Source organism: Lynx rufus, unplaced genomic scaffold (genome assembly GCF_022079265.1).
Source record: "Lynx rufus isolate CCGP_SWC_20201006 ecotype Redwood Valley unplaced genomic scaffold, mLynRuf1.p SCAF_13, whole genome shotgun sequence".
In the NCBI taxonomy this organism is placed as follows: Eukaryota; Metazoa; Chordata; class Mammalia; order Carnivora; family Felidae; genus Lynx; species Lynx rufus.
Genome location: NW_025814827.1, coordinates 33,352,352 through 33,378,789, shown reverse-complemented (window position 1 = coordinate 33,378,789; position 26,438 = coordinate 33,352,352). Strand labels below are relative to the sequence as shown.

Sequence of the window (26,438 nt, the reverse complement as noted above, 5' to 3'; positions counted from 1 at the left end):
TCTCAATAGGTAGAGGTAGTTCCTGACTCAAAGAATATTCAGCCTGTTTTCTTGCCCCCCCTTAAAAACTGATGCTGCCGAGGTTGATCCAAAGCCCATCCTATAACTTTTCAAGGCTCACTACAAACATCTTTTGACATAATTGGGATCCTTACCTGGCATCTCCCAGGTCCATGAAAATGAAAATAATGTGGCAGAATACTGCTGTGGAATGCTACCAACCAGAAGGTAAAATAAAAATTCTTCACGTGTCTGTGTGGGTTTTTTTTAAGATTTTATTTTTGGGACACCTGGCTGGCTCAGTTGGTAGAGCACATGACTCTTGATCTTGGAGTTGGAAGTTCAAGCCCCACATTAGGTGTAGAGACTACGTTAAAAAATTAATTAAATTAAAGATTTTATTTTAAGTAATCTCTACACCCAACGTGGAGCTCGCACTCACAATCCCAAGATCAAGAGTCACACACTTCACTAAGCCAGCCAGCCGCCTCTGAAATTCTTCATAGATCTAAGGTGAGAGAACAGAGCTGGGAAAGAAGACCTCAAACAGAGCCTTGATGAGCACAGCAATGATGATTATAAAAGTGAACCTATAAAGTGACAGAAGCTCTTTCCTTTTTTTCAAATTTTTTTAATTTTTAGAGACAGAGAATGAGCGGTGGGTGGGTTGGGACAGAGGGAAAGAAATCCCAATTGGGCTCCACTAAGTGCAGAGCCCAACCTGGAGCTGAATCCCACAAGGCTGGGATCATGACCTGAGTTGAAATCAAGAGTTGGACGCTCAACTGACTGAGCCACCCAGGTGCCCATCTTTCCTTTTGAAAAGAGAAAGTACTAGAAGAGTAAAAGACATTCCAAACAAGTTATAGGACAGTGACACTGAGGTGACGTTAAGAAGACAATTAAAATTAATTTGCCAGTAAATCCACAATTATTTCAAAATAAAAAGTTTAAAGTGTCTTTTACCTGAAGCCAACACAGCTTCCCATGACGACACACATTAGCACCTTCTGTTGCCACACTCAGGACACTCTGCTTCTTGATGTGAAGCATCTGGTGAGAAAAAGGAAGAAAATCTCTAGGGAATAAATGTTCCAATTATGACATCATGAATGGCACAAGTAAAATGGCTAGCAATTAACAAAGTGGATAATGTTTTCTAAACTTACAAAATTTGACTTACCCAAAACACAAGTCTGCTTCTCTCTCTCTCTCTCTCTCTCTCTCTCTCTCACACACACACACACACACACATGCACGCACAACACTGAACATTTCTAATCCTCTTTTTATTTTTTGCAAAATTATTACACAACTGGAAAATAAATCATATTCTAGATGCTAAGAGTTGAAAACTCAGATACCTTTTGTTATCACTGATACTATAGCAAAAGATTTCTATCTTTTTAAAAATGTTTATTTATTTATTTTAAGAGAGAAAGAGAGAGTGTGTGAGTGAACAGGGGGAGGCGCAGAGAGAGACAGAGGGAGAGAGAGAATACTGAGCAGGCTCTGGGCTGACAGCACAGAGCCCGACGTGGGACTCAATCTCCCAAACCATGAGATTGTGACCTGAGCTGAAATTAAGAGTTGGATACTTAACGACTCAGCCACCCAGGAACCCCCAAAAGAGTTCTGTCCTTATGACCAGATTCCTCATGCAAAGAACACTGCCCTGACACAGGCAATTTACTTTACCAGAAGGGAACTCACATAGTGGCTGAGTCTCACAGTATATACTGTTCAGAATGAGAGAAACAAGAACTCAATAGGTCCCTTAAAGTCTTAGATTCATTAAGTGACTCAAAACTGATGTCACGGTATTCCAAGAACACATGCTGGTCCTTCAATTATCTATAATCTTATCCTATTTCAAAACATTATACACTTCTAAAATCCTTAATCCATAATCTATGAAAACATCTATATGATACAAGATTCTCCCCATTTTACAGGCAGGCAAATTACTCAAGAATAGAAGGACACGGTAACTTTCACTAGCATGATATCTTCCTCTAGAGAGCATAGAGTGTTCTGCATTGAGTATCTTTCATCAATGATTAAAAAAAGGGACTGAATTTTAGTTCCATCCTCAGGCAATAGCAAGAAGGCTGCAGAACTTTGAAAACAAAACCTGAATTTCCCTATTGACAAGAATTTCCAACAACCTCTTCAAATTTCCAGGTTCTTACCTTATTTTTTGTTATTATCATTTGACCCTTCAAAGAATATGTTGATATATAAAGAATTCTTATAACTCAATTTAAAAATGGGCAAAGGAGGGGCACTTGGTTGGCTCAATTGGTAAAGCATGTGATTCTTTGATCTCAGGATCATGAGTTTAAGCCCCAAGTTGGGCGTGAAGCCTATGTAAAAAAAAATGGGCAAGGGAATAGACATTTCTCCAAAGAAGACATATAAATATGCAGTAAGCACATGAAAAACATTTAACATTATTATACATCATGGAAATGTAAGTCAAAACCACAATGAGATACCACTTCACACCACTAAGATGGTTACAATCAAAATGACAGATAACAAGTTTTGGTAAGAATGTGGAGAAATTGGAACCCCCATATCCTGCTGGTGGCAATGTGAAATGGTATAGCACCTTTGGAAAACAATGGTCGACTCTCAAAAAGTTAAACACAGAGTTACTAGATGATCCAGCAATTACACTCGTAAGTATCTATCCCAGAGAAATGAAAATATATGTGCAAACAAAAACTTGTACATGAATGTTCATAGCAGCATTATTCATAATAGCCAAAAAGTAGGAAGAAGTCAAACGGTGAAAGGATAAATAAAATATGGTATATCCATATAAAGGAGTATTATATGGCAATGGAAATAAGTGAAACACTGATACATGCTATAAAATACATCAACCATGAAAATATGCTAAGCAAAAGAAGCCAGTCACGAATGACTACATATTGTATGACTCCATTTATACAAAATGTCCTAAACAGGCAAATCCATAGAGGCAGAAAAGCTGCCAAGGGCTGGGGACTGGGGAGGAATGGCGGTGACACCTACCAAGTGTAGGGTTTCTTTTGGGGGTATCGAAAATGTCTACGGGTGCCTGGCCTGGCTCAGTTGGTAGAGTGACTCTTGATCTCAGGTTGTGAGTTTCAGCCCCACATTGGGTGTAGAGATTACTTTAAAAACAAAAACAAAAAAACTTCAAAAAAAGGAAAATGTTTTCAAATTCTTTGTGACATATTTACAACTCTATAGATATGCTAAAATCCAGTGAACTATACATTTTAAATTGGTGAATTTTAGGGCATGTGAACTACATCTCATTTAAGTGGTTAAAGAAAAAAGAATCCATGGAAAGCTAATGCTCTCCCATTAAAAAAAAATGCACCCATGCACAAGTATAAGCTTGCATCTAAACAGAAAGCTTAATGACTCCCCTGAAGTCCATCTGTGAACTGTACGCTAGGCTGAATAGTTACTGTCATGTCTGAATATATGATTATAGATGCCTAAAAAGAGAATCTAGAATGAATTTTTTTAAATAGGAGTAAAAAAAAATATCTGACTCACCTCTAAAACTGCCAATGGCTTTTTATCCTACTCAAGTCAAATTCAGAATCCTTATAATGGTCCAAAATGCCCTGCCCGATCTTCCACCTGACCCTTTCCATTTCCTATCTCTCTTCTTCACTGTGGTCTGGCATCCCTGCTGTTTGTTCCTCCACAAGTTAAGTGTGCTTCATCCTCAGAGTCTTTGCACTTGATAATTACGCTTTTTTCAACTTCTTTACCTAAATATCCAATAGCTAGTTCCCTTCTTTGGGGTCTCTGTTCCAATGTCCTCTCTTCACAGAGGTTTTCTCTGTCCACCCTATATAAAATAGGAACTCCTTGCACTCTACTCCTCAAACCACACTTTATTTTTCTTCATAGCACTTTTCACCGGGTAATATGCAATTGTTTATTTTCTTGCATTAAAATATAAACTCCCTGATGGGTGGAACTTCGTCTTTATTATTATCTTTTTTCTAATTTTTTTTAACGTTTATTTATTTTTGAGACAGAGAGACAGAGCATGAACAGGGGAAGGTCAGAGAGAGAGGGAGACAATGGAAACAAGTGAAATAAGTGAAATAAGTGGAACAGAATCTGAAACAGGATCCAGGCTCTGAGCGGTCAGCACAGAGCCCGACGCAGGGCTCGAACTCACGGACCGTGAGATCGTGACCTGAGCCGAAGTCGGACGCTTAACCAACTGAGCCACCCAGGCGCCCCTGTCTTTATTATTATTTACCCCAGACCTCAGAACGAGGCCTGGCATATAGCAGGCACTCATATATTTTGTTGAATTGTTATTTTTTTTAATTTTTTAAAATGTTCTTATTTATTTTTGAGACAGAGAGAGACAGAACATGAGCGGGGGAGGGTCAGAGAGAGAGGGAGACACAGAATCTGAAGCAGGCTCTAGGCTCTGAGCTGTCAGCACAGAGCCCGACACAGGGCTTGAACTCACAGACTGTGAGATCATGACCTGAGCTGAAGTCGGACGCCCAACCCACTGAGCCACCCAGACGCCCCTATTTTGTTGAATTATTAGGGAAAATATCAATGATCCTTTAATAAGAGACCAATTTATCAGACATAAACATGATACCTACATGCAGACAATAGTAGGAAGGTAAATACTTACTGCAGCACCAAACTTCTGCTGGAACTGATCAATGACTGTGTATGTCACCTCCTCTTCTTCTGCAGGAGAATGATGGTAATAGGTATGTTTGTCTTCTCTAGCAATAGAATTGCCCTCCCACTAATTTTAGCCATACTCATAAATTCCTCCTCTATTGCAACTCAAAGGTCTAATGTTATTTCATTATCACCTGCATCAGCGCATTACACAGTGAACACTCTAGCATCCTGTTTCTCAAATGAGAATAAACAAAAGCCCCACCAATGATAATCTGATGAATTAGATTATTTAATCATCTCCTGTGAAAATCCAGTAATGTTTCCCTCCTCATAGATTTATGTCTTCAATATTTTAAGACATGCCCTTTTCGAAAATCATTATTTTTAATCTTTATTTATTTTTGAGAGAGAGACAGAGTGGGAGTGGGGGAGGAACAAAGAGAAAGGGAGACACAGAATCCGACGCAGGCTCCAGGCTCTGAGCTGTCAGCACAAAGCCCAATACAGGGCTCAAACTCACGAACTGCGAGATCCTGACCTGAGCCGAAGTCATACACTCACCTAGACATGTCCTTTTTAAAAGGATGTTCATAATAATAAAAAAAAATAACAGTTTAGGGGTGCCTGGGTGGCTCAGTCGGTTAAGCGACCAACTTTTGATTTTGGCTCAGGTCATGATCTCACAGTTTGTGAGTTCAAGCCCCTTGTTGGGCTCTGTGCTGAGAACGTGGAGCCTGTTTGGGATTCTCTCTCTCTGCCCCTCCCCTGCTTGTGCAGGCTCTCTCTCTCAAAATAAATGAATAAACTTAAAAAAAAATAATGCTTTAAAACAAGTCAGTCCTGGAGATGGGCCATAGCCCATACTTTTGGATTTCTCTGGGTCCTTACTTACGTTTTTAAATCATGCAATTTAAATACTTAGAGGTATAACATAACATACAGTTTCTCTTCATCTCCAACCTCTAAAACTTTGGAGTGGCATAGGACAGTCCACACACCTGTTTTTCTCTATCCATACTCACTCTTCTGGTGATCTCATCTAGTCTCAAGGCTTTTAATATCATCTATGGGCTAACTCTTGCATTTGTATCTCCGTGTCAGACCTTTCTCCTCATCTCTAGGCTTACATTCAGACTTCAGTGGACCAAAACTCTTAATCATCTCCCCAAATCTGTTCCACCCAGCATGGTTCTCATCTCAGTTAAATCATTCTCCATACTTCAGGCTACTCAGACCAAAATCCCTGAACTCATCCTTGATTCCCTTCTTTATCTCACATCCCCATCTAACATGCCAGTACACTGTATTGGCTATGCCTCAACATACATCCAGAATTCCACCACTGTTTAAGATACTGCTACCACTAAGGTCCAAGCTACCGTATCAACTCGTCTTAAAATTATTTCAATAGCCTAACAGGTATTCATGCTTTTACTTTTGTCCTTCTCTCAGGATCTATATAGCATCCAGAATAACTTTGTTAAAACAAAATTCTGATCATGTTATTCTTCTGCTCGATACTATCCAGTGGGAAGTAGAAATTTTTTTAAATGTCATTTATAATAATATAAAATGTGAAATACTTAGGGATAAATACAGCAAAAGATGTGTAGAACTTATAACTGAGAACTACAAAACACTGCTGAGAAATTAAAGATCTCAGGGATGGATACACGGGGTTAAGAGACTGGAATACTCAATTTTGTTAAGATGCCAATATTCCCCAAACTGATCTACTAATTTCATTGCAATCCCAGTAAAAATTTCAAAGGTTTTTTGGCAACCTGATTCTAAAATTCATGGGGAAGGGGAGCCTGGATGACTCAGTTGGTTAGGCAACAGACTTCGGCTCAGGTCATGATCTCATAGTTTGTGAGTTAAAGCCCCGCATCCGGCTCTGTGCTGACAGCTCAGAGCCTGGAGCCTACTTCAGATTCTGTGTCTTCCCCTCTCTTTACCCCTCCCCTGCTCACACTCTGTGTCTCTCTGTCTCTCAATAATAAATAAACATTTAAAAAAATTAAAATTCATGGGGAAATGCAAAGAACATAGTATATCCAAAACAACTTTGAAGAACAAAGTTGGAGAACTAACACTACCTGATTTTAAGATCTATCATCAATCAATAATAAACAAAACAGTTTTTAAAAAAGCAATAAACAAAATAGTCTTGTATTGGTATAAATACAAGAAAATAGATCAATCTAACAGAATAGATCAATCTAACAGAATATAGCGTCCAGAAATAAACCTACATATATATAGAAAACTAATTTTTGACAAAGGTGCAAAGGTAATTTAGAAAATAACAGTCTTTTCAAAAAAGGGTACTGGAACAATTGGCTATTCTCATCCAACAACAAAACAAAACAACAAATGCTGATCCATACTTCACATCGTGTACAAAAATTAAGTAAAAATGGATCCTAGACCTGAATGTAGGCTGAAATCATGAAGCTTCTAGAAGAAAACATAGGAGAAAACCTCTGTGACTGAGGAAAAAACTTCTTGATATCAAAAGTATGATCCATAAAAGAAAAAATGTATAAATTTTACTTTATCAAAATTAAAAATGTCTGCTCTTTGAGACATACTTTAAGAGAATAAAAAGACAAATTACAGACTTGCAGAAATATTTGTAAGCACATATTTGAGGAAAGATTTATATCCAGAATATATAAAGAACTCCCAACACTGAATAATAATAAAACAACCCAATAAGAAAATGTGCAATAGATATGAACAGACATTTCACCAAAAATATTCAGGCGGAAAATAAGGACACGAAAAGATCCTTAACATTCTTAGTCATTAGAGAAATGATAAAACCAAAAATCTTCCAATGGCTTTTCTTCTCATTTCAGAGTAGAAGCCTGAGTCTCTTCAATGATCTATAATGACCTCCATGATAGGCCTACCTGACTTCATCTATCTTTCTCCTTGCTCCAGCTACACTGATCTTGCTATTCCTTCAAGATCCTGGCACGTTCCTATCTCAGGGCCTTAGTAGTTCTTCTTTTTTCTGCCTAAAAAACATTTCCCTCAGATACACACTGCTCAATCCTTCATCTCCTCAGGCCTTTGCTCAAATGTCACCATTTCAGTGAGGCCTGTCCTAAACACCCTAAAATTGTAAAACCACCCTCTTCACACACTCTTTCCCTTTTTTCTATTTTTTTTCTCCTTAGCATTTGGCACCAGCATATTTTATACTGATTTATCTTATTTAGTGTCTGCTTCCTATAATGGAGCTCAACGAGGGCAGAGATACTACACTTCAGTATCCTAAATGTCTGGTATATAGTACATCCTAAAATATTAAATAAATAAATGAATCACAGTATTTTATCTTAATTCAGAGCCTAGAAGCAATGGCCCTGCTGAGCATTCCATACAGAACCTTGACTCACAGTTACGTCAACTCTGAAGAGTTCTAGACCACGATAGAGCTAGCCTAGACAATTCAGAGCCCCAGTACTTACCTGATGGGCTATACTTGAGGTGATTCAGCAGAGAGGTGGTTGGTGACTCAGGGACAGGAGAAGAAGGCTCACATATGTTTAGATCTTCACCTTTCATTTTATCCATCCTTGTTCTTTCTGTATTTAGACTATGCTTACAAAAAACAACACTCAGGTGAACTTGTTCTTTGTTTGCTGATGCCTTACACAGATTTAGCCACACATTGATTTAAAGGTGCCATCAAAAGATAGAAGAAACATCTATTTCTTCTCATTTCTATTACCTCAGGCCATTTGAGGAATTATTTAGATCATGAATTAGAGATAAGGCTTTCTACCCTAATGTATACATTTGGGTAAGATAACAATTAAGAAAATTACTCCATCATACCTAACAGAAGATGCCTTTTCTCTCTCTGCACCTTGTTCCACTTCATCCAGCAGTTCCACTGTAAAATAACCAAATGGATTCCAACAGAGGGTCCAATCTGAAAGCAATTAACCACTCCCCTTCCACCCACAGTCTAATGAGGTATCACAAACAGTAATTGGAAATGAAACGTTAGTCCATAGAGGTCTTCATCAGGCAGCAATAAATAGAGCAGAAAAGCCTACCCAAAGTACTGAAGATACCTAGTATCTCCCTGCCAACCTAGCTTCCTTGGTCATTTAGAAGGAATAGAATGCGCTCTACATTTTCTCTTTACCCTTTTGTTCCAGGGCACCTTTGTACTTCTGCAGATTGGTTCCAGAGATTTTCTTTCCTATTCATTCCCACCACTGATACAGCTTTCCTCACACTGTGTACTCTTTGGATGTTTTCTCTCAAATCATTCACAGATCTCACAGACTGCTGCCTTAATAAATAGTTCAGTGACAGTAAAAGCAGTAAAAGCTAGACTAGAAATCACCAAAAAAATATGAGAGAAACCTTTCACAGATTCTGAAACAACTTATTTTTAATCTAACAGTGCAGGCAATATTGTTATTATTGATTCTAAGATGTACATTTTAAACAGCTCTGAAACTGGTATTATTTATAATAAGTGCACATGACAGTTTAATTGGCAGCTTTTTCTTTCTTAGGATGTGAAAAGTAATAGTGCACGGGGGCACCTCGGTGGCTCAGTCGGTTGAGCGTCTGACTTGAGCGTCCAGTCATGATCTCGCAGTTGAAGAGTTCAAGCCCTGCGTCGGGCTCTGTGCTGACAGCTCAGAGCCTGGAGCCTGCTTCATATTCTGTGTCTCCCTCTCTCTCTGCCCCTCCCCCACTCATGCTCAGTCTCTGTCTCAAAAATAAAGATAAACATTAAAAAAAATTTTTTTAATAGTGCACTTTATAATTAATGGCATTTTAGAGTCAATTAAGTATACATAGGTACTAGTCAGAGAAAATCCACTAAGGGGCCATACTATGTTCCAAATGTCTCCTTCCCCTGCACTATCTAGATGTGTTGAGTCTTGGGCAGAGTAAGTGAAAGTCATTGAAAATAGTGAGTAGTCAATTATTATTCTTCATTTTATTTTATTTTTTTTAATTTTTTTAATTTTTTTTTAACATTATTTTTGAGACAGAGAGAGACAGAGCATGAACGGGGGAGGGTTAGAGAGAGGGACCGCGAGATCATGACCTGAGCCGAAGTCGGCCGCTTAACCGACTGAGCCACCCAGGCGCCCCTCATTTTATTTTTTTAATTTAATGTTTACTTATTTTTGAGAGAGAGAGAGACAGAGCATGAGCAGCAGACAAGCAGATAGCGAGGGAGACACAGAATCTGAAGCAGGCTCCAGGCTCTGAGCTGTCAGCACAGAGCCCAATGTGGGGCTCGAACTCAAGAGCTGTGAGATCATGACCTGAGCCAAAGTTGGATGCTCAACCAACTGAGTCACCTAGGGGCCCATTTAAATTTATTTTTGTTTGTTTGAGGTTTTATTTAAATTCTAGTTATCACTTTAATAATTTTTATTCAAAGTGCCTTTCAGGGAGAGTGGAAAAAGTCTCAACCCGTGGCTGACTGAAACACAGGGAAAAGTAGGAGAAGACTGCCCTTTGAACTTAAAAATTATGAAAAAACGCCAAGTCTTGAGAAAGAATTTAGGAAGAGATGAAATCCACATGTACAGTTCACAAAGCTGGTCAGTGGTTAGCCCTCTCTTGAGTTAGGGAGATAGTAGTAGTGATTCCTTTGCCTCTCTTTGCAAACCCATCCACAGCCTAGCTTTGTTGCAGTCCAGAGCTTTGATCCAGGGCAAAGGCTAATAGAACACAATTAGGAATCCCACTACATAGGGGCACCTGGGTGGCTTAGTTGGTTAAGCATTTGACTCTTGGTTTTGGCTCAGGTAGTAATCTCACAGACTGAGCCCCGTGTTGGGGTCTGTACCGTTAAGTGCAGACCCTGCTTGGGATTCTTTCTCTCCCCCTCTCTCTCAAAATAAAAAAATGAACTTTAAAAAAAATTTTTTTTTAACGTTTATTTATTTTTGAGACAGAGAGAGACAGAGCATGAACAGGGGAGGGTCAGAGAGAGAGAGACACAGAATCCGAAACAGGCTCCAGGCTCTGAGCTGTCAGCACAGAGCCCGATGCGGGGCTCTAACTCACGGACCGCGAGATCATGACCTGAGCCGAAGTTGGCCGCCCAACCGACTAAGCCACCCAGGCGCCCCAAAAAATGAACTTTAAAAAAGGAATGTAGGGCGCCTGGGTGGCTCGGTCGGTTGGGGGTCCGACTTCAGCTCAGGTCATGATCTCACGGTTTGTGAGTTTGAGCCCCGCATTGAGCTCTGTGTTGACAGCTCAGAGCCTGGAACCTGCTTCGGATTCTGTGTCTCCCTCTCTCTCTGCCCCTCCCCTGCTCATGCTCTGTCTCTCTCTTCTGTCAAAAATAAATAAACATTTAAAAAAAAAAAGGAATCTAGTTTCAAAAAAAAAAAAAAGAATCCCACTATGGGGCACCTGGCTGGCTCAGTTGTTAACATGTGACTCTTGATCTCAGAAGTGAGTCTGAACCCCATGTTGGGTGTAGAGATTACTTAAAATCTTTTATTTTTTTTAAAGAAAGAATCCCACTACTACTACCACCATCACAGCCATTACAAAAAGGTGTTCAAGGGACAGAGAGTGTTTATAGTAGCATACTCAGTGAGAAAGGACAGATAGCTGGCTGCCTTGAAGTAGGGCTAGATTGGCAGTCATTAATTTGGTGAGACTTTCATCTCTCTGAATTCTACTCTCACAAAACAAAGTAATCTTTCAAACAGCAGTAATCTGTCATCTACAGGAGTCCTTCCCTTTCCTCATATCTGCCCCACTGGTAAGAAATGAACAGCTCCACGAGGTCCCTGATCTCCCGTTCTCCCCACATCGATCTTTACTCTTCCTTGGAAGGCTTTCTGCTTTAGACTTCTTGAAAGGAGGAACAGTTCTTGCTCCCCTTTTCTCTTATCCTATTTGGCTTTTTGGAAGCACACTGACCAAAAGAGCTTCCATATCTACTCTTTTTTTGACAAACAAGTGGACCTACTCTTGCTAAATGGCTTTTGCTGGCAGAAATGAAGAGAGCTGCAAAATAAACAAACAAAAACCCCCAAAAACAGAAAAACAAAACAAAAACAAAATAAAAAACAGAGCTTCTTCTTGCAATTCCAAAATCCAAAAATCTCTGAAAACCAAAAATTGTATCTCTTTTTGGCAGCAAAACCTGAATTGACATACTATTTATATTCCTATTTTATTCCACTTAGGAGCATTATCTGCAGTTTCCCGGTTTTATTACAGAGTTGTTCCCAGACCCACTTCCAATGTTAATGTAATATTAAACAGTATCTAGTTGGTGTTAGGGTTTCCAAAAATGCAGAATTGTGAATTCTGAAACATTTGGTCCTCAGGTTTCAGATAAGGGACTGCAAATGTACTGTGAATCTGTACTGTTAAATTTAATTGCTGAGCAAGATTCTTTTCTGTTCAGATTCCTAACTGCCTACAGTCTGAGTCTCTAGTAACAAGCAGTAGTGGTCCTCACATTGTAAAATTAAGATGATTAAAATTCTCTAGAACTGTTCTGTTCATAGTACCCTCCGAGAAAGTAAGATGAAGGTCAATTCTCAAATACCAACTTTAAGGGTTCATAAACGCAGGGGCACCTGGGTGGCTCAGTCATTTAAGCATCCGACTTCGGCTCAGGCCATGATCTCATGGTTTGTGAATTTGAGCCCCGCATCAGGCTCTGTGCTGACAGCTCAGAACCTGGAGCCTGCTTCGGATTCTGTGTCTCCCTCTCTCTCTCTCTCTCTCTGCCCCTCCCCCATTCACACTGTCTCTCTCTCTCTCTCAAAAATAAACATTAAAAAATATTTTTAAAATTCATAAATGTAATATTAAAGGCAATACAACATCTCATATGTTTTCAAATGTTGGAATGAGGTGGAGCCGTGAGTTTACTGCTACTGCAAATCCCAATCCCTGCAGTCAGGGAACATGCACCTCTCACCGTTCACAATCTCGTGCCCAAAAAACATCTTCACTCCTGGAACACTTCGACCAGTCTCCACATTCTTCACTGTTACAGAAAATGATTCATTAAGTTATTAAAAAAGATAATATTTTCCTAAAATTTTAAGAAAATAATGCCCCCCAAAAGTGCCACATCTGAGTTTTATAAAAATCCTCAAATTATTTTCCCCCAAGAAATGAAGAATCAATAATGAACTACAAAGCTATAGCCTTGTAACAAGTGGTATAAAGAACAGATTGGGGGTGCCTGGGTGGCTCAGTTGCTTAAGCAACAAACTCTTGGCTTTCGCTCAGGTCCTAATCTCATGGTTCGTGAGTTTGAGCCCTGCGTTGGCCTCCACACCTGGCAGCACGAGGCCTGCTTGGGATTTTCTCTCTTCTCTCTCTGTCCTTCCTCTACTCACACTCTCTGAAAATAAATAAATAAACTTAAAAAAAAAAAAAAAAAGAACAGAGGGAACAATGGTCCAAGAGGAACTTAAAGGGCAGTGGTAGCAGAGTGAATTTCAACTTCTCCCAAGAATTATTCTAAGGCTCTTGAGGCTAAGGACTATCTATTTATTATATTACTATTGTTGTTTTTTTTTCCACCTAATTCTGGATAAAATTTTAAGGCAGTTGAGTACTTCTAGAGTCCACACCCTGTTTCCTGTCATGCTACACGCTCACAAGTACTGGTAAGGACAATAATCCAACTCCTGGCTCAAATACAGAGCTCTTACGTGAGTAGATAGGTGAGTTAGGGAAAAGTTTAGATGTCATGTCTAAAATGATGTCGCTTTTCTAATTTTTTTTAATGTTTATTTTTGAGAAAGAGAGGGAAAGACAGAGCATAAGATGGGGAGGGGCAGAGAGAGAGGGAGACACAGAATCTGAAGCTGGCTACAGGCTCTGAGTTGTCAATGTGGGGCTCAAACCCACATGAGATCATGACCTGAGTCAAAGTTGGATGCTTAACTGACTGAACCACCCAGGCATCCCTGGTGTCACTTTTCTAGACGGAAGTGCTCCCAGCAGTTGTATATTTCCATGCTGCTCAGCAATCCAAAATAATCGAGTTTCACCCTCACTATTCCACTGAATATATTCTTACTGAGGTCAAAAATCACCAACTGCCTATTTTTCAAATCTAAAAAAAAAAAATGTTTATAGTCTTATCACCCTTGTCTCCCATGTATCCTTTGACAATACTGTTCTCTCCTTTCTTCTTTGCCTTATAGGACACACTTCAAGTTTAGTTCTTTTCCTACTAATTTCCTAGAGCTATCATACTGAGCATACTGAACTAGGCACCATGCTAATTATTTGCCCACATTTGACTCTCCAGTAACATAGCGAGACAGGCATTTCATTCTCTCTGTTATGGAAGAATGTGAGACTCAGAAAAGTTAAATAACTTAAGGTCACACTACTAAGAAAAGACAGGGTCAGGATTCAAACCTTGGCCTCAGTTATTTTAATACACAACTCCTAACCAATGTTACGCTGTCTCCCTCATTTGCTCCTCCCAATCTCTTTACCCGCCTCTACCACCTCTGACATCCTGACACCATGTTTTCTTAAGTAATCTCTATACCTAATGTGGGACTCAAACTCATGACCCCGAGATCAAGAGTCATTTGGCTCTTCCAAATGTGCTAGCCAGGCACCCCCAACATTCACTATATCTACAACATGGATTATTTCTCTCAGTTCCACTCACATTTCCTAGGAGACTGACTGTAACATTCTCAAACTGAAATCATTACCTCCTCCCAGTATAACCAACAAACTTTCTCTTCCCATTTCTATCAGTTAATAATAGTACTATACATGTAATCTTCTGAGTCAGTCATAAATGTAGGAGTCATTTTCCATTGCTCTCTAATTATCCAATTGATTACCAGGTTACTTATCCCATCTCTTATGTATTCCTAGAATCTGTCTCTCTCTTTTCCTTTCCTTGCTGAACCTTAGCTATGACCACTATCATTTTCCCTTTATTGGATCCCTTGGTTGTCAAACTAGTTCCCTGTCTATGCTCTCTGCCTATAGTTTCTCCCTACTTCAATCCTTCCTGCCGTCATAGTGAAAATACTCCTGCTTTGTTCAAATAGTATACAAAATTAGTAAACAAGTGTAGAGAAATACGTTCAACTTCTTTAGAAATATTTTATAAACAGGCCAAAATGAAATAGCACTTTTTACCTATAAAACTAGCAAGAATTTAGGAAAGATACACATCAGCAATTTTTTTTAAAATATCCAATGTTACTGAGTATCACTTGCACATAGCTAGTAGTGAAGTAGAAAGGCACAACCCTTTAGAAAAACTATTTGGAAATATGCATCAAAAATATTTAAAATATCTATAACTTTTACCTAGTAATTTCACTTGTAGGAACTATTCCTAAGAAAATAATTATAAATTATAACAAGTATTGGAGCACCAAGTATTGGCTTAGTCAGTTAAGTGTCCTGCTCTTGATCTTAGGGTTATGAGTTCAAGCCCCACATTGGGCACCGTGCTGGGCATGAAGTCTACTTAAAAAAAATGCGTATAGGGGCGCCTGGGTGGCTCAGTCAGTTAAGCGGCCGACTTCGGCTCAGGTCATGATCTCACGGTCAGTGAGTTCAAGCCCCGCGTCAGGCTCTGTGCTGACAGCTCAGAGCCTGGAGCCTGTTTCAGATTCTGTGTCTCCCTCTCTCTGACCTTCCCCCGTTCATGCTCTGTCTCTCTCTGTCTCAAAAATAAATAAACGTTAAAAATTAAAAAAAAATGCATATATATATATATATAAGTATGCTTATATATATATATACATATATATAACAATATTAAATTGTACTTCATAATGTGTTACAATGTATATATAGTCTACAAATAAAAATTTTATTTTATAATTATAAAATACACTAAATATTTTTATTTTATTTTTTTACAAAATGTTTATTTATTTTTGAGAGAGAAATAGAGTGACAGAGAGAGAGTGTGTGTGTATACACAGGGCACAGAGACAGGGAGACAGAGAATATGAAGCAGGCTCCACACTGCCAGTGCAGAGTCTGGCACAGGGCTTGAAATCACAAACCATGAGATCATGACCTGAGCCAAAATCAGACGCTTAACCAATTAAGGTACTCAGGTGTTCCTATAGTAAATATTTTTAAAACTATACTGTAAAATGTTTAGCTATTAAAATCCTCAACAAGATATTAGCCAACCAGATCCAACAATACATTAAAAAAATTATTCACCAAGACCAAGTGAGATTTATACCTGGGATGCAGGGCTGGTTCAATATGTGCAAAACAATCAATGTGATTCATCATATCAATAAAAGAAAGGACAAGAACCATATGATCCTCTCAACAGATGCAGAGAAAGCATTTGAGAAAATACAGCATTGTTTCTTGATAAAAACCCTCAAGAAAGTAGGGATAGAAGGATCATACCTTGAGATCATAAAAGGCATATATGAAAGACCCAACGCTAATATCATCCTCCATGGGGAAAAACTGGGAGCTTTCCTCTAAGGTCAGGAACAAGACAGGGATGTCCACTCTCGCCACGGTTATTCAACACAGTATTAGAAGTCTTAGCCTCAGCCATCTGATAACACAAAGAAATAAAAGGCATCCAAATCATCCAGGAGGAGGTCAAACTTCCACTCTTTGCAGATGACATGATACGCTACATGGAAAACCCAAAAGATTCCACACAAAAACTGCTAGAACTGATTCATGAGTTCAGCAAAGTTGCAGGATATAAAATCAATGCACAGAAATCACTTGCATTCCTATACACCAACAATGAAGCAACAGAAAGAGAAATCAAGGAATCAATCTCATTTACAACTGCACCAAAAACCATAAAATACCTAGAAATAAATCTAACCAAAGAGGTGAAAAATCTATACACTGAAAACTACAGAAAGCCTATAAAAGAAATTGAGGAAGACACAAAAAAATGGAAAAATATTCCACGCTCCTGGATAGGAAGAACAAATACTGTTAAAATGTCAATACTATCCAAAGCAATCTACATATTCAATGCAATATTTATCAAAATAATACCAGCATTCTTCACAGAGCTAGAACAAATGATCCTAAAATTTGTATGGAACCAGAAAAGACCCCAAATAGCCAAAGCAATCTTGAAAAAGAAAACCAAAGCAGGAGGAATCACAATCCCGAACTTCAAGCTGTATTACAAAGCCGTAATCATCAAAACAGTATGGTACTGGCACAAAAACAGACACTCACATCAATGGAACAGAATAGGAAACCCAGAAATGGACCCACAAACATATGGCCAACTCATCTTTGACCAAGCAGCAAAGAATATCCAATGGAATACAGTATCTTCAGCAAGTGGTGCTGGGAAAACTAGATAGCAAAATGCAGAAAAATGAACCTTGACCACTTTATACACCATACACAAAAATAAACTCAAAATGGATGAAAGACCTAAATGTAAGATGAAAGACCTTAATGTAAGATACATCAAAATCCTTGAGGAGAAAGCAGGCAAAAACCTCTTTGATCCTGGCCACAGCAACTTCTTACTCAACACATCTCCAGAGGAAAGGGAAACAAAAGCAAAAATGAATAACTGGGACCCCATCAAAATAAAAAGCTTCTGTACAGCAAAGGAAACAATCAGCAAAACTAGAAGGCAACCGAATGAATGGGAAAAGATATTTGCAAATGACATATCACATAAAGGGTTAGTATCCAAAATCAATAAAGAACTTATCAAACTCAACACCCAAAAAACAAATCATCCAGTGAAGAAATGGGCAAAAGACATGAATAGACACTTCTCCACAGAAGATATCCAGATGGCCAACTGACACATGAAAAAATGCTCAACATCACTCATCATCAGGGAAAAACAAATCAAAACCACAAGGAAATACCACCTCACACCTATCAGAATGGCTACATTAACAACTCAGGCAACAACACGTTGGTGAGGATGCGGAGAAAGAGAATCTCTTTTGCACTGTTGGTGGGAATGCAAACTGGTGCAGCCACTCTGGAAAACAGTATGGAGGTTCCTCAAAAAATTAAAAATACAACTACCCTACAACCCGGCAATTGCAGTACTGGGTATTTATAAAACGGATACAGGTATGCTGTTTCAAAGGGACACATGCACTCCAATGTTTATAGCAGCGCTATCAACAATAGCCAAAGTATGGAAAGAGCCCAAATGTTCGTCAATGGATGAATGGATAAAGAAGATGTGGTGTGGTGTGTGTGTGTGTGTGTGTGTGTGTGTGTGTGTGTGTGTGTATGTATTTTACACAGCAATTAAAAAAAAATGAAGGTATTATGCTAAGCAAAATTAGAGAAAGACAAGTATCATATGACTTTACTCATATGAGGACTGTAAGACACAGAACAGATGAACACAAGGGAAGGGAAGCAAAAATAATATAAAAACAGGGAGCGGGACAAAACATAAAAGATTTTTAAATATGAAGAACAAACAGAGGATTACTAGAGGGTCTGTGGCAGGGGGGATGGGCTAAATGAGTAAGGGGCGTTAAGAAATCTACTCCTGGGGCGCCTGGGTGGCGCAGTCGGTTAAGCGTCCGACTTCAGCCAGGTCACGATCTCACGGTCCGTGAGTTCGAGCCCCGCGTCAGGCTCTGGGCTGATGGCTCGGGGCCTGGAGCCTGTTTCCGATTCTGTGTCTCCCTCTCTCTCTGCCCCTCCCCCGTTCATGCTCTGTCTCTCTCTGTCCCAAAAATAAATAAAAAAAAAAAAAAAAAAAAAAGAAATGTACTCCTGAAATCACTGTTGCACTATATACTAACTTGGATGTAAATTAAAAATAAATAAATAAAAATTAAAACAAAACAAAACAAAAGAAATAGACTCTAAATTACAGAGAACAAACTAATAGTTACTAGAGGGGAAGGGATGGAGGGATGGGTTATTTAGTTGTTGGGGATTAAGTAGTGCACTTGTCATGATGGACACTGGGTTGTGTATATAGAATTGTTGAATCACTCTATTGTACACTTGAAACTAATATAATACTGTATTTTAACTAAACGGAATTCGAGGAATAAAAAAAATGAAAAAAAAACTTAATAAAATAAAATAAAATAAAATAAAATAAAATAAAATAAAATAAAATAAAATGTTTGGCCATTAAATTGGAGTTTCAAATAACACCAGCAAAAGCTTGTTATTGTGTTAACTAAAAAAAGCATATAACATACCTAACTTACTATGTCAACTATATAAAATCAGTATAATTAAAGACTATATAATTAAAGTCTATATTTTATCTAGACTGAACACTTTGTTGAACAATTATGTGGCATATCCTGATCGTTGTCCATTCAACGCCATTTATTCAAGTTAGCAAACTGCTTAGTCTCTCCACAAACAGGAGTGGTTTCTTGGACCTCCAGGGCATCTCTTTAAGGGGATTGACTCAGCTGGGAGGAACACTGCCCTACCTCTCTGTCCTCTTCCTCCTGTAACTTCTACCAGGCATCACATGATCTTGAGGTTTAAAGGCATGGGCTAAAGATGGCAGAGCAGAAAGATGAAAAATCTGGATCTCCCTCAACTCTGGGGAGAGTCACAGTAGCACTGGGATGCCTGTCTTCTTTTATATAAGAGAATAAACTCCTAGTTTGAGCCACTGGATTGAGTTTGTTTCTAGTAGCTGAGCATTGTTCCCAACTAACACAGGATTAAACATTTCAGGCAACAAGCTTGAAAACTTAGATGCCTCCTACTTAAAAAAATCTTTCAAATTACAGTGCACCTCGCTGGCTCAGTCGGTAAAGCATGCCATTCTTGATCTCGGGGCTGGGAGTTAGACCTCATATTGGGCCTAGAGCCTACTGAAAATTAAAAAAGAAAAAAGTCTTTCAAATTGTTCCTCATTGCTTTCAGAAGTGTCCAAATGCTATGATATGCTAAGGCCTTCTGATTAGTCCCATGTCTACTTCTCCACTCTTAAGTCTCACTACATGAGAATCTCTGGGAGGGGGGCCCAGGAATCTGTGTTTTAACAAGTCTTCCAGGTGTTTCTGATCCACAGCTAAAGTTTGACAATGACTGGCTTCAAACACCTTCCACTCTTTTCCCACCTAGCTAAATCCCACTCACCTTTGGGACACCTTCCCTACTATCCTAACTCTACCACTCCCAGATCTAAATTAACTGAAACTTTGGGGCACCTGGGTGGCTCATTCAGTTGGGCATCTGACTCTTGATTTTAGCTCAGGTCATGATCTCATGGTTTGTGGGTAGAAGCCCTGCACTGGGGTCTGTGCTAACAGTGCAAACCTGCTTAGGTTCTCTCTCTCCCTCTCTCTCTGCCCCTTCCACACACACAAGCTCTTGCTTTCTCAAAATAAATAAATAAACTTAAAAAAAATTAACTGAACCGTTTGTGTTTCCATGGCATCTTGTGTTTCCCTCTATCAGAAGAGGATATCATACTGCATTATAGCTTTCTGCTTGCTTATCTGTCTCCTTACTAGACTCAGTTTTTTGAGGACAGCGACCATGTAACTCTTATCTATATCCCTGGTATCTGTCATAGTACCTGCAATAAATCAATAAAATATTATCCATATCAAAATAAATCAATAAAATAAACTATCAATAAAATATTACTGAGGGATGCTTGGCTAGGTTAGCTGGAAGAGCACGCAACTCTCGCTCTCGTGGTCATGAGTAGAAGCCCCATGTTAGGTATGCAGCCTACTTAAAATAAATTAAAAAGCAAAATTAACAAAAAAAAAACAAATGATTACTGAATGAGTTACTATACTGCAAAAGTGTGGTATAGTCCCACCCTAGTCCACAAAGGTCTATTTTAACTTATAACATGGCTTAAGAATAACACTAATCTCTCAAATGCCACGTATACAAGCTTCAATTGTGAACTTGAAACTTCTTTCAGGGAAACAACTATCCTAGCAAGTCAATATTCTAGCTGAATAAAAACTATATATTGGACTTTCAAGGTGAACACATGTAGGAACTAAGAGGGTGGTACACCCAGAGAGGGCATGGAAATTCTGAGCCCCTTCCCACATAATTTTGCCAATGCATCTCTTCCATTTGGCTGTTCCTGAGTTGCAACCCTTAAAATGAACAGAATTGAAGCTGGGAGATATAGAGGCTACCTTGTAACCATGATGATGACAGATGATCACCGAGGTGGCAAAAGCACAAGGCACCTGGTCCCTCCTGGCATCTTTGAGTCACTGCATTATTCCTCAGCAGCCTATCTCTACACTTGTTTTTGCATGAGAAAAATTAATTTGTGAATTTGTCTGTTGAAGCCAAAAGGAATTCTATCGAATCGAGTGATGATTTTTAATTTCAAGACACATATGGAAAGAAATTAAAAAGTACCCAATGAAAAAAGAATCTACACATTGAAAATTTTCACTATCATGTAAATAAAAGTATAGAAGTGGGGACAAGCCAGCATATATAGCCATGTTTTCTGTCGGGGAAAATAGCATTCTAATCTTCCTCCTACCTCTTTCCTAGACTAGGAATGACTCTCTCCCAGTTGCTAATGAAGCCCAGAGCCATCACCCAAACTTAGCTATTAATCTCTTAAAAAGCAGAAGATGATGAGAAATAAAATGAGACCTTTCTTCAGGACAACAATCTTGTTAGGGTCCACATGCTGGAGTACTCCCTCAAAGATGCCACAAACCAATGTGAGTTTCACCCTTCTCCACAAAATCTGATTGAGGAAATGGTAGTCGCTGCTGGGATCCATGCTATTTGATTCCAAAAGCAGTCTTCAAACAATCTTCTTTAAGTGTCCAACCACTTGAAAATAAAAGAGATCTATGATTTTAAAAATATTTTTGGGGGAATGAGGTTATTTTCCCTTTTCCCATACCTGGAAGGAACAAGAAAAATAAAAACACGAGATTAATTCAGTTTTGCTCACTCATCTTTTTAGAATGATAATGGGGAAAGGACCATTGCAAGCACCAACTCTAATTTATACATGGGAAATTGAAAACCATAAAACTTCAGGCAAGGTTTGGGTTCTTGGTCTATACAATGAGGTAATACTACCTTTCATTGCTTAGCTAAATGGAACAAGCAGAACATTTAGAGGCTTTTAAATGGCATATACATTTATCTTTTTAACACCAACCAACCAACAAACCAAAAACTCTTAAAGAGCAAATGGAAAAAAAACCAAAAAACTGATATTGGCAAAATACTTGCCAATACATGCTGCCATAACTGCTCACCCAGAAATCTCTGGGATCTAATTTCTCCTGGTCTCTTCTACATTAGTAACATTTCCAGAATTTGGCAGTTTTACTAACTAAACCGTTAGAACTATTACAATTTTATGCATGACCAATCCAGCTGCCATGTCAGAGCAGTTGAAGAGAGACAACACTAGATCAGACAAGAGCAAGTCAACCATGGAAACTACCCACTGAGACTAGAACCTTGGCCTCATGCTCAATCGTCAAAACCTTAGGTAAAGCTTAAAAGTAGTGTAGATACTAAGTGACAGTGGTCAGAATTTGGTTCTTCCGCATCTCAAAGGGGTTCTGTACAAAGCAACACTCAAAGGGTGGGGAGGGGGTGAAAAGGCATTGAAGCCACAGGAAAAGAACTGGTTCACCGGAGAGGGTGTACTAATTTAACGGATGGCTTAAACATTTTCCAGAAAACAATGTCATAAAAATAAAATGCAAAATTCCTCATTGTTAAGGCAAAAATAAAGAACTTCAAGTAAATGGCAGACCATACGCTGAGAATTTAATCTCGTCCGCCGATAGATTATTTTCTCCCCCGAAGGGAAGTTTGGGAAATCCTGTCCCAATTTCACGCAAATGGTGACTCCCTCGAGCTTCAGTCTTGAGCTAAAAAAGAATGGGCTGCTTTTACGGAAGAACTCTTGGAGAGTTTTACGCTGGCGTTGGCGGTTACCAAAAGACAGTGCCGAAAACAAACCGAAAAACGCGGCGCCGAACACCCACACCGAGGACCAGACGCCAGCGGGACGCAACCAGGGGTGCCTGCTGTTTCCCAAGGAGCCAATCGGCACGCAGCCCTGAAGCTGACTCCCGAGCGTCCCCAGCGGCCAGGAGGTGAGAGGGCCTCCAGAAAAAAGGAGGTGCAACTCCCAGCATGCAGTTCTCAAGAGACACACCCTAGCGTTGCCCCAGGAGACGTTTTGTCTATATTTTTGTTTCTCTCTGCAGTCCCTTCCACCTGTGGGTGGGATTTCCACTTTTTGAGTTCTGCGAGAAACGGGTTGCCTACGCTGCCTGCTTCAGGTTAGCTTGTTGTAAAACTGTGGGTCGTCGACGTTGCCCTTTTAATTGCGGTCGCTAGAGCCAGAGCGGCATTGCCTTTTTAAGGCCGGTAGCATCATGCTTCCGGGGGCGTGGTCTGCGCTTAGGAATACCCGGCCCTGCGCTGGGCTGATTCATTCCGGGGCTGGAGCTAAAAGCGTCAACGTCGACTTCTGCGCCGGGTGCAGCCTCGCTCCTAATTGGTTGGTCCTCGGACCGCCCTCCTCCGCTCGCCACCTCTGGGTTCCCTCCCTGGTCCGCAGTAAGAACACTGCCCTCTCGTCTCTTGACCCTTGGGCCTCTCTCCCTTCCCTCCCTCTCTCCCGTCGCCGCTGTCGCTTCAGGCGCCCCTGCTCCCGGAGCAGCTTCCGGCTCGGTGATGGGGTCTCGGGCTTCCACGTTATTGCGGGACGAAGAGCTCGAGGAGATCAAGAAGGAGACTGGCTGTGAGTTCGGGTAGGGGGTGGGAACGTGGCCGGGCGCCTCTGGCTGGTCTCAGAACCGAGGACGGCTGTCGTTGAGGTCTGGAGCTGGGGTGCCCAGAGATTGCCGGCGTCCTGGGCAGCCTCCAGCTCTGGAGCTTTGTGGCCGAGGGCTAGAGCCGTGGGCTCAGGCTCCTGTGGGGCTGTCCTTTCCCCTCAAGACGGGAGTCCCCATCATCCTCAGAGCACAGGCACCGCTCTTTTCTCTTCTTCCTGCTCATGAAAGCGCCCCCCCGCCCCCAACTCCTTTGCTTTATCCTACATTGCACCAACCTCGAATTCAGGAGCCCTGGATGGATCCTGTAGAAAACATACTCCGTTCCTGTGACGGTTTTGGGCAAGCACTTAAAACCACTGTCGACTATGAGAAATCACAAATAAATTCTTTCCACAACTGTAAAAATAAGTTTAGAAAGCAAGATCATATAGCAAGGCTTTGGAAGACGTGACCTAGTGACAGGAGACCTTTAAAGAATCAGGGATCTGAGAGTGTGAGACTTCTTTCATTCTGGACCTGTGGGGAAAAAAGCACGTATACTGTGACCATCAGTTTTTGCTTACACTGAAGACGTTTGTTGTTCTAATTTCAGATATATTGATTTCTACTACGCTGGTGTACTTTATGCATTTGCTATGGAAATTGGATGTGCTCCAAAATCTCAGTGTAAATTTGTACTAGGAACTGATTTTTTATAGTCCAGTCTCTTCCTCATTAACCAGAACATAGGGTCAACAGGGCTTTGGGGATTCAGAAGCTCTGTGTAACACCATCACACTTTTTTTTTTTTAAATGTTTATTTATTTATTTTGAGAGAGAGAAAAAAGAGAGAATCCCAAGCAGGCTCCTCATTGCCAGTGCAGAGCCTGACCTGGGGCTTGAACCCATGAACGATGACATCATGACCTGAGCCGAAATTAAGAGTTGGACACTTAACTGACTGAGCCACCCAGGTGCCCCACACATTTTTGTATAGCTCTTGATAATGCATAGAATATTTTCTCCATAATCCTTTATGACTCTTGTGTTTTACATGAGTTATGTGTCTGAGCTCGGTCTCTTCATGATAACCTGTCTTTGATAATGAGGTGACCAGTAAGTAACTCAGTGGCCCATAAACAGGTAATGTTGAAGGATTCTTGGGGGAACTACAGAATTACTCAAGCAATGGTAGCCTGAGAGAAATTGAATGCTCTCCTATGTTTTCTGACAAATTTAACTGTCGAGAATCTTCAAGTTGGAAGGGATGTTATCTAGCTGTTGTCAGATTGGTTTACTGCTTTCAGCATCCTCTATCATATGGCCAATAGTCTCTCCATAAAGACCTCTAAGGATGATGAGCACACTCCCTACTGATTTTGGGTGAATGACAGAAAGTAGTTAGCTGGTTATAATGTGTAATACTTGTTTGGCCACTTGACCTTATGGTCATTTTATGACTCAATCAGACTCCCAAGAGTAGAAATACAGGCAATTTGGAGTCAGCAAACATTTTATTAAATTTTGTGGCCTTGAGCTCTGGCCACACTTAGAAATACTGGAACTACTTTAGGTCTAAGGTGACACCAGAATTAAAGCATTCATACTTAAAATAGAAAGTCACATAATGAGGAAATGTAAGCCATAGTGTGGATGAGAAAAAGCTATTTTTGCCTCAAGATGAAGGGAGCACTAATCCCATTTGGGTTTATTTACATTTGACCAAATGGAAAGGTCCTGAACTGCTATAGAACTGTTAAATTATTTTACTGTGTGGCTTGTGGAGAAACAGAACTACATATTCCTGTAAGAGCTGTTTTCCTAGTTGCCAAAAAGTGAATCAAGCCTGACTGAGATTCTCAACCACAACCAGTGCAAACGTACCTTGAACCAGAAAGCCTAATGAAACAACAGGTTACTGACTTTTTGCATTATCTGTATTTGTACTATGCCAGATACTCAAAGCAAATACCGACAAAAGATGCCTTTAAGAGTTATGATTAGCATTATGACATAATGTAGCTGAAATTATGTGCCACCCACCTCCAGCAGTCAGAGAAGACGAGTCTGTGGGCTGGTCTTGGGGAGGACAGGAATTGGGCCCTGATGAATGCATGAACGGATTAGATTTAGGTAAATTAACCTAGGGCATTTTGGGTGGCTTCCAAGAGCATTGTCCCTCAGCCTGCTACAGAGTCATTCCTCTGCCCTGGGAGTTGAGCAATCAGTTTATCTGGTTAGTATCTAACAGCAGAGTTGATTTTTAAAGCAGTAATTTTAGCATGATGCAGAAGGTTTAGATGACTAAAAACAGATACCTGAGGGTGAAGTGGAGAAGTGGAATTTGTCCAATTTTTGTCTGCTTCTTGTTCCGTTAAGAGTTTGAGGAACTATCAATCAGAAACACTTTCAAGTTAAGGACAAGTAGTAAGGCATTTCACTACTTCCTTTGCCAGTAAGAAAATGTAGCATAACTGAGGAAAACTGACTTTATATTCAATATGAAAGGTTTGCATTGGAATTAATGATTATATTTAAACATATTTTCCAGAAGTCTAAATTGATTAGAATTCAAGTGTAACTGGTTTAGCCGGTATTTGAAATTTAATCTCTTAAATGTCTGGCAAACTAATTCTAGGTAAGAATTACCTGTTAGCTTCAGTTTTGTCATCTTCAAATGAGAATAATAGTACCTACTTTATAGGATTCCTCTGAGGACTAAATGAAATAAATTATGTAAACTACTTAGAATAGTGCCTGATAATTGAATTACCAGGTGAGTGTCAGCTGTTATTTTGAACTGTAGATAAGAATCATCTTATTGGCAAAATATTTGCATGTGCTAGTATAAAACTATGTGTAGAGCTATGTAAGTGGGGAGGTGATAGCGTTGTATACATTTCCTATTTTCAGGGGACATTGGTCTAGGAATCGAGTACAAATGTTATTTTCTCAACTCTATAGAAATAAAACTTTTAAAGGAATAGAAATCTTGACGTTTCTAACAGTTTA

General features: G+C 39.7%; 2 protein-coding genes across 3 annotated transcripts in view; one reads left to right on the top strand and one right to left on the bottom strand.

Annotated features, from left to right (window-relative positions):
* EXD1 (exonuclease 3'-5' domain containing 1) overlaps positions 1–21,415 on the bottom strand; it is a 35,012-nt gene extending 13,597 nt beyond the window's left edge. Inside the window, exons 1-6 of one of the 2 annotated variants that reach the window (XM_047074502.1) lie at positions 21,283–21,415; positions 12,632–12,700; positions 8,530–8,587; positions 8,160–8,287; positions 4,679–4,737; positions 967–1,053 (exon numbers count right to left, since the gene is read on the bottom strand). In XM_047074502.1, coding sequence (XP_046930458.1) covers positions 967–1,053; positions 4,679–4,737; positions 8,160–8,287; positions 8,530–8,587; positions 12,632–12,700; positions 21,283–21,415 — 534 coding nt within the window. The remainder of the gene's footprint in view (positions 1–966; positions 1,054–4,678; positions 4,738–8,159; positions 8,288–8,529; positions 8,588–12,631; positions 12,701–21,282) is intronic. The other variant, XM_047074503.1, reaches the window with a different exon arrangement.
* A 1,699-nt stretch (positions 21,416–23,114) lies between these two features.
* The window catches only part of CHP1 (calcineurin like EF-hand protein 1), a 45,578-nt gene continuing 42,254 nt past the window's right edge, over positions 23,115–26,438 (top strand). The window contains exon 1 of the mRNA XM_047075297.1: positions 23,115–23,413. Within this exon, the coding sequence (XP_046931253.1) occupies positions 23,347–23,413 (67 nt within the window). The 5' untranslated portion in view covers positions 23,115–23,346. The remainder of the gene's footprint in view (positions 23,414–26,438) is intronic.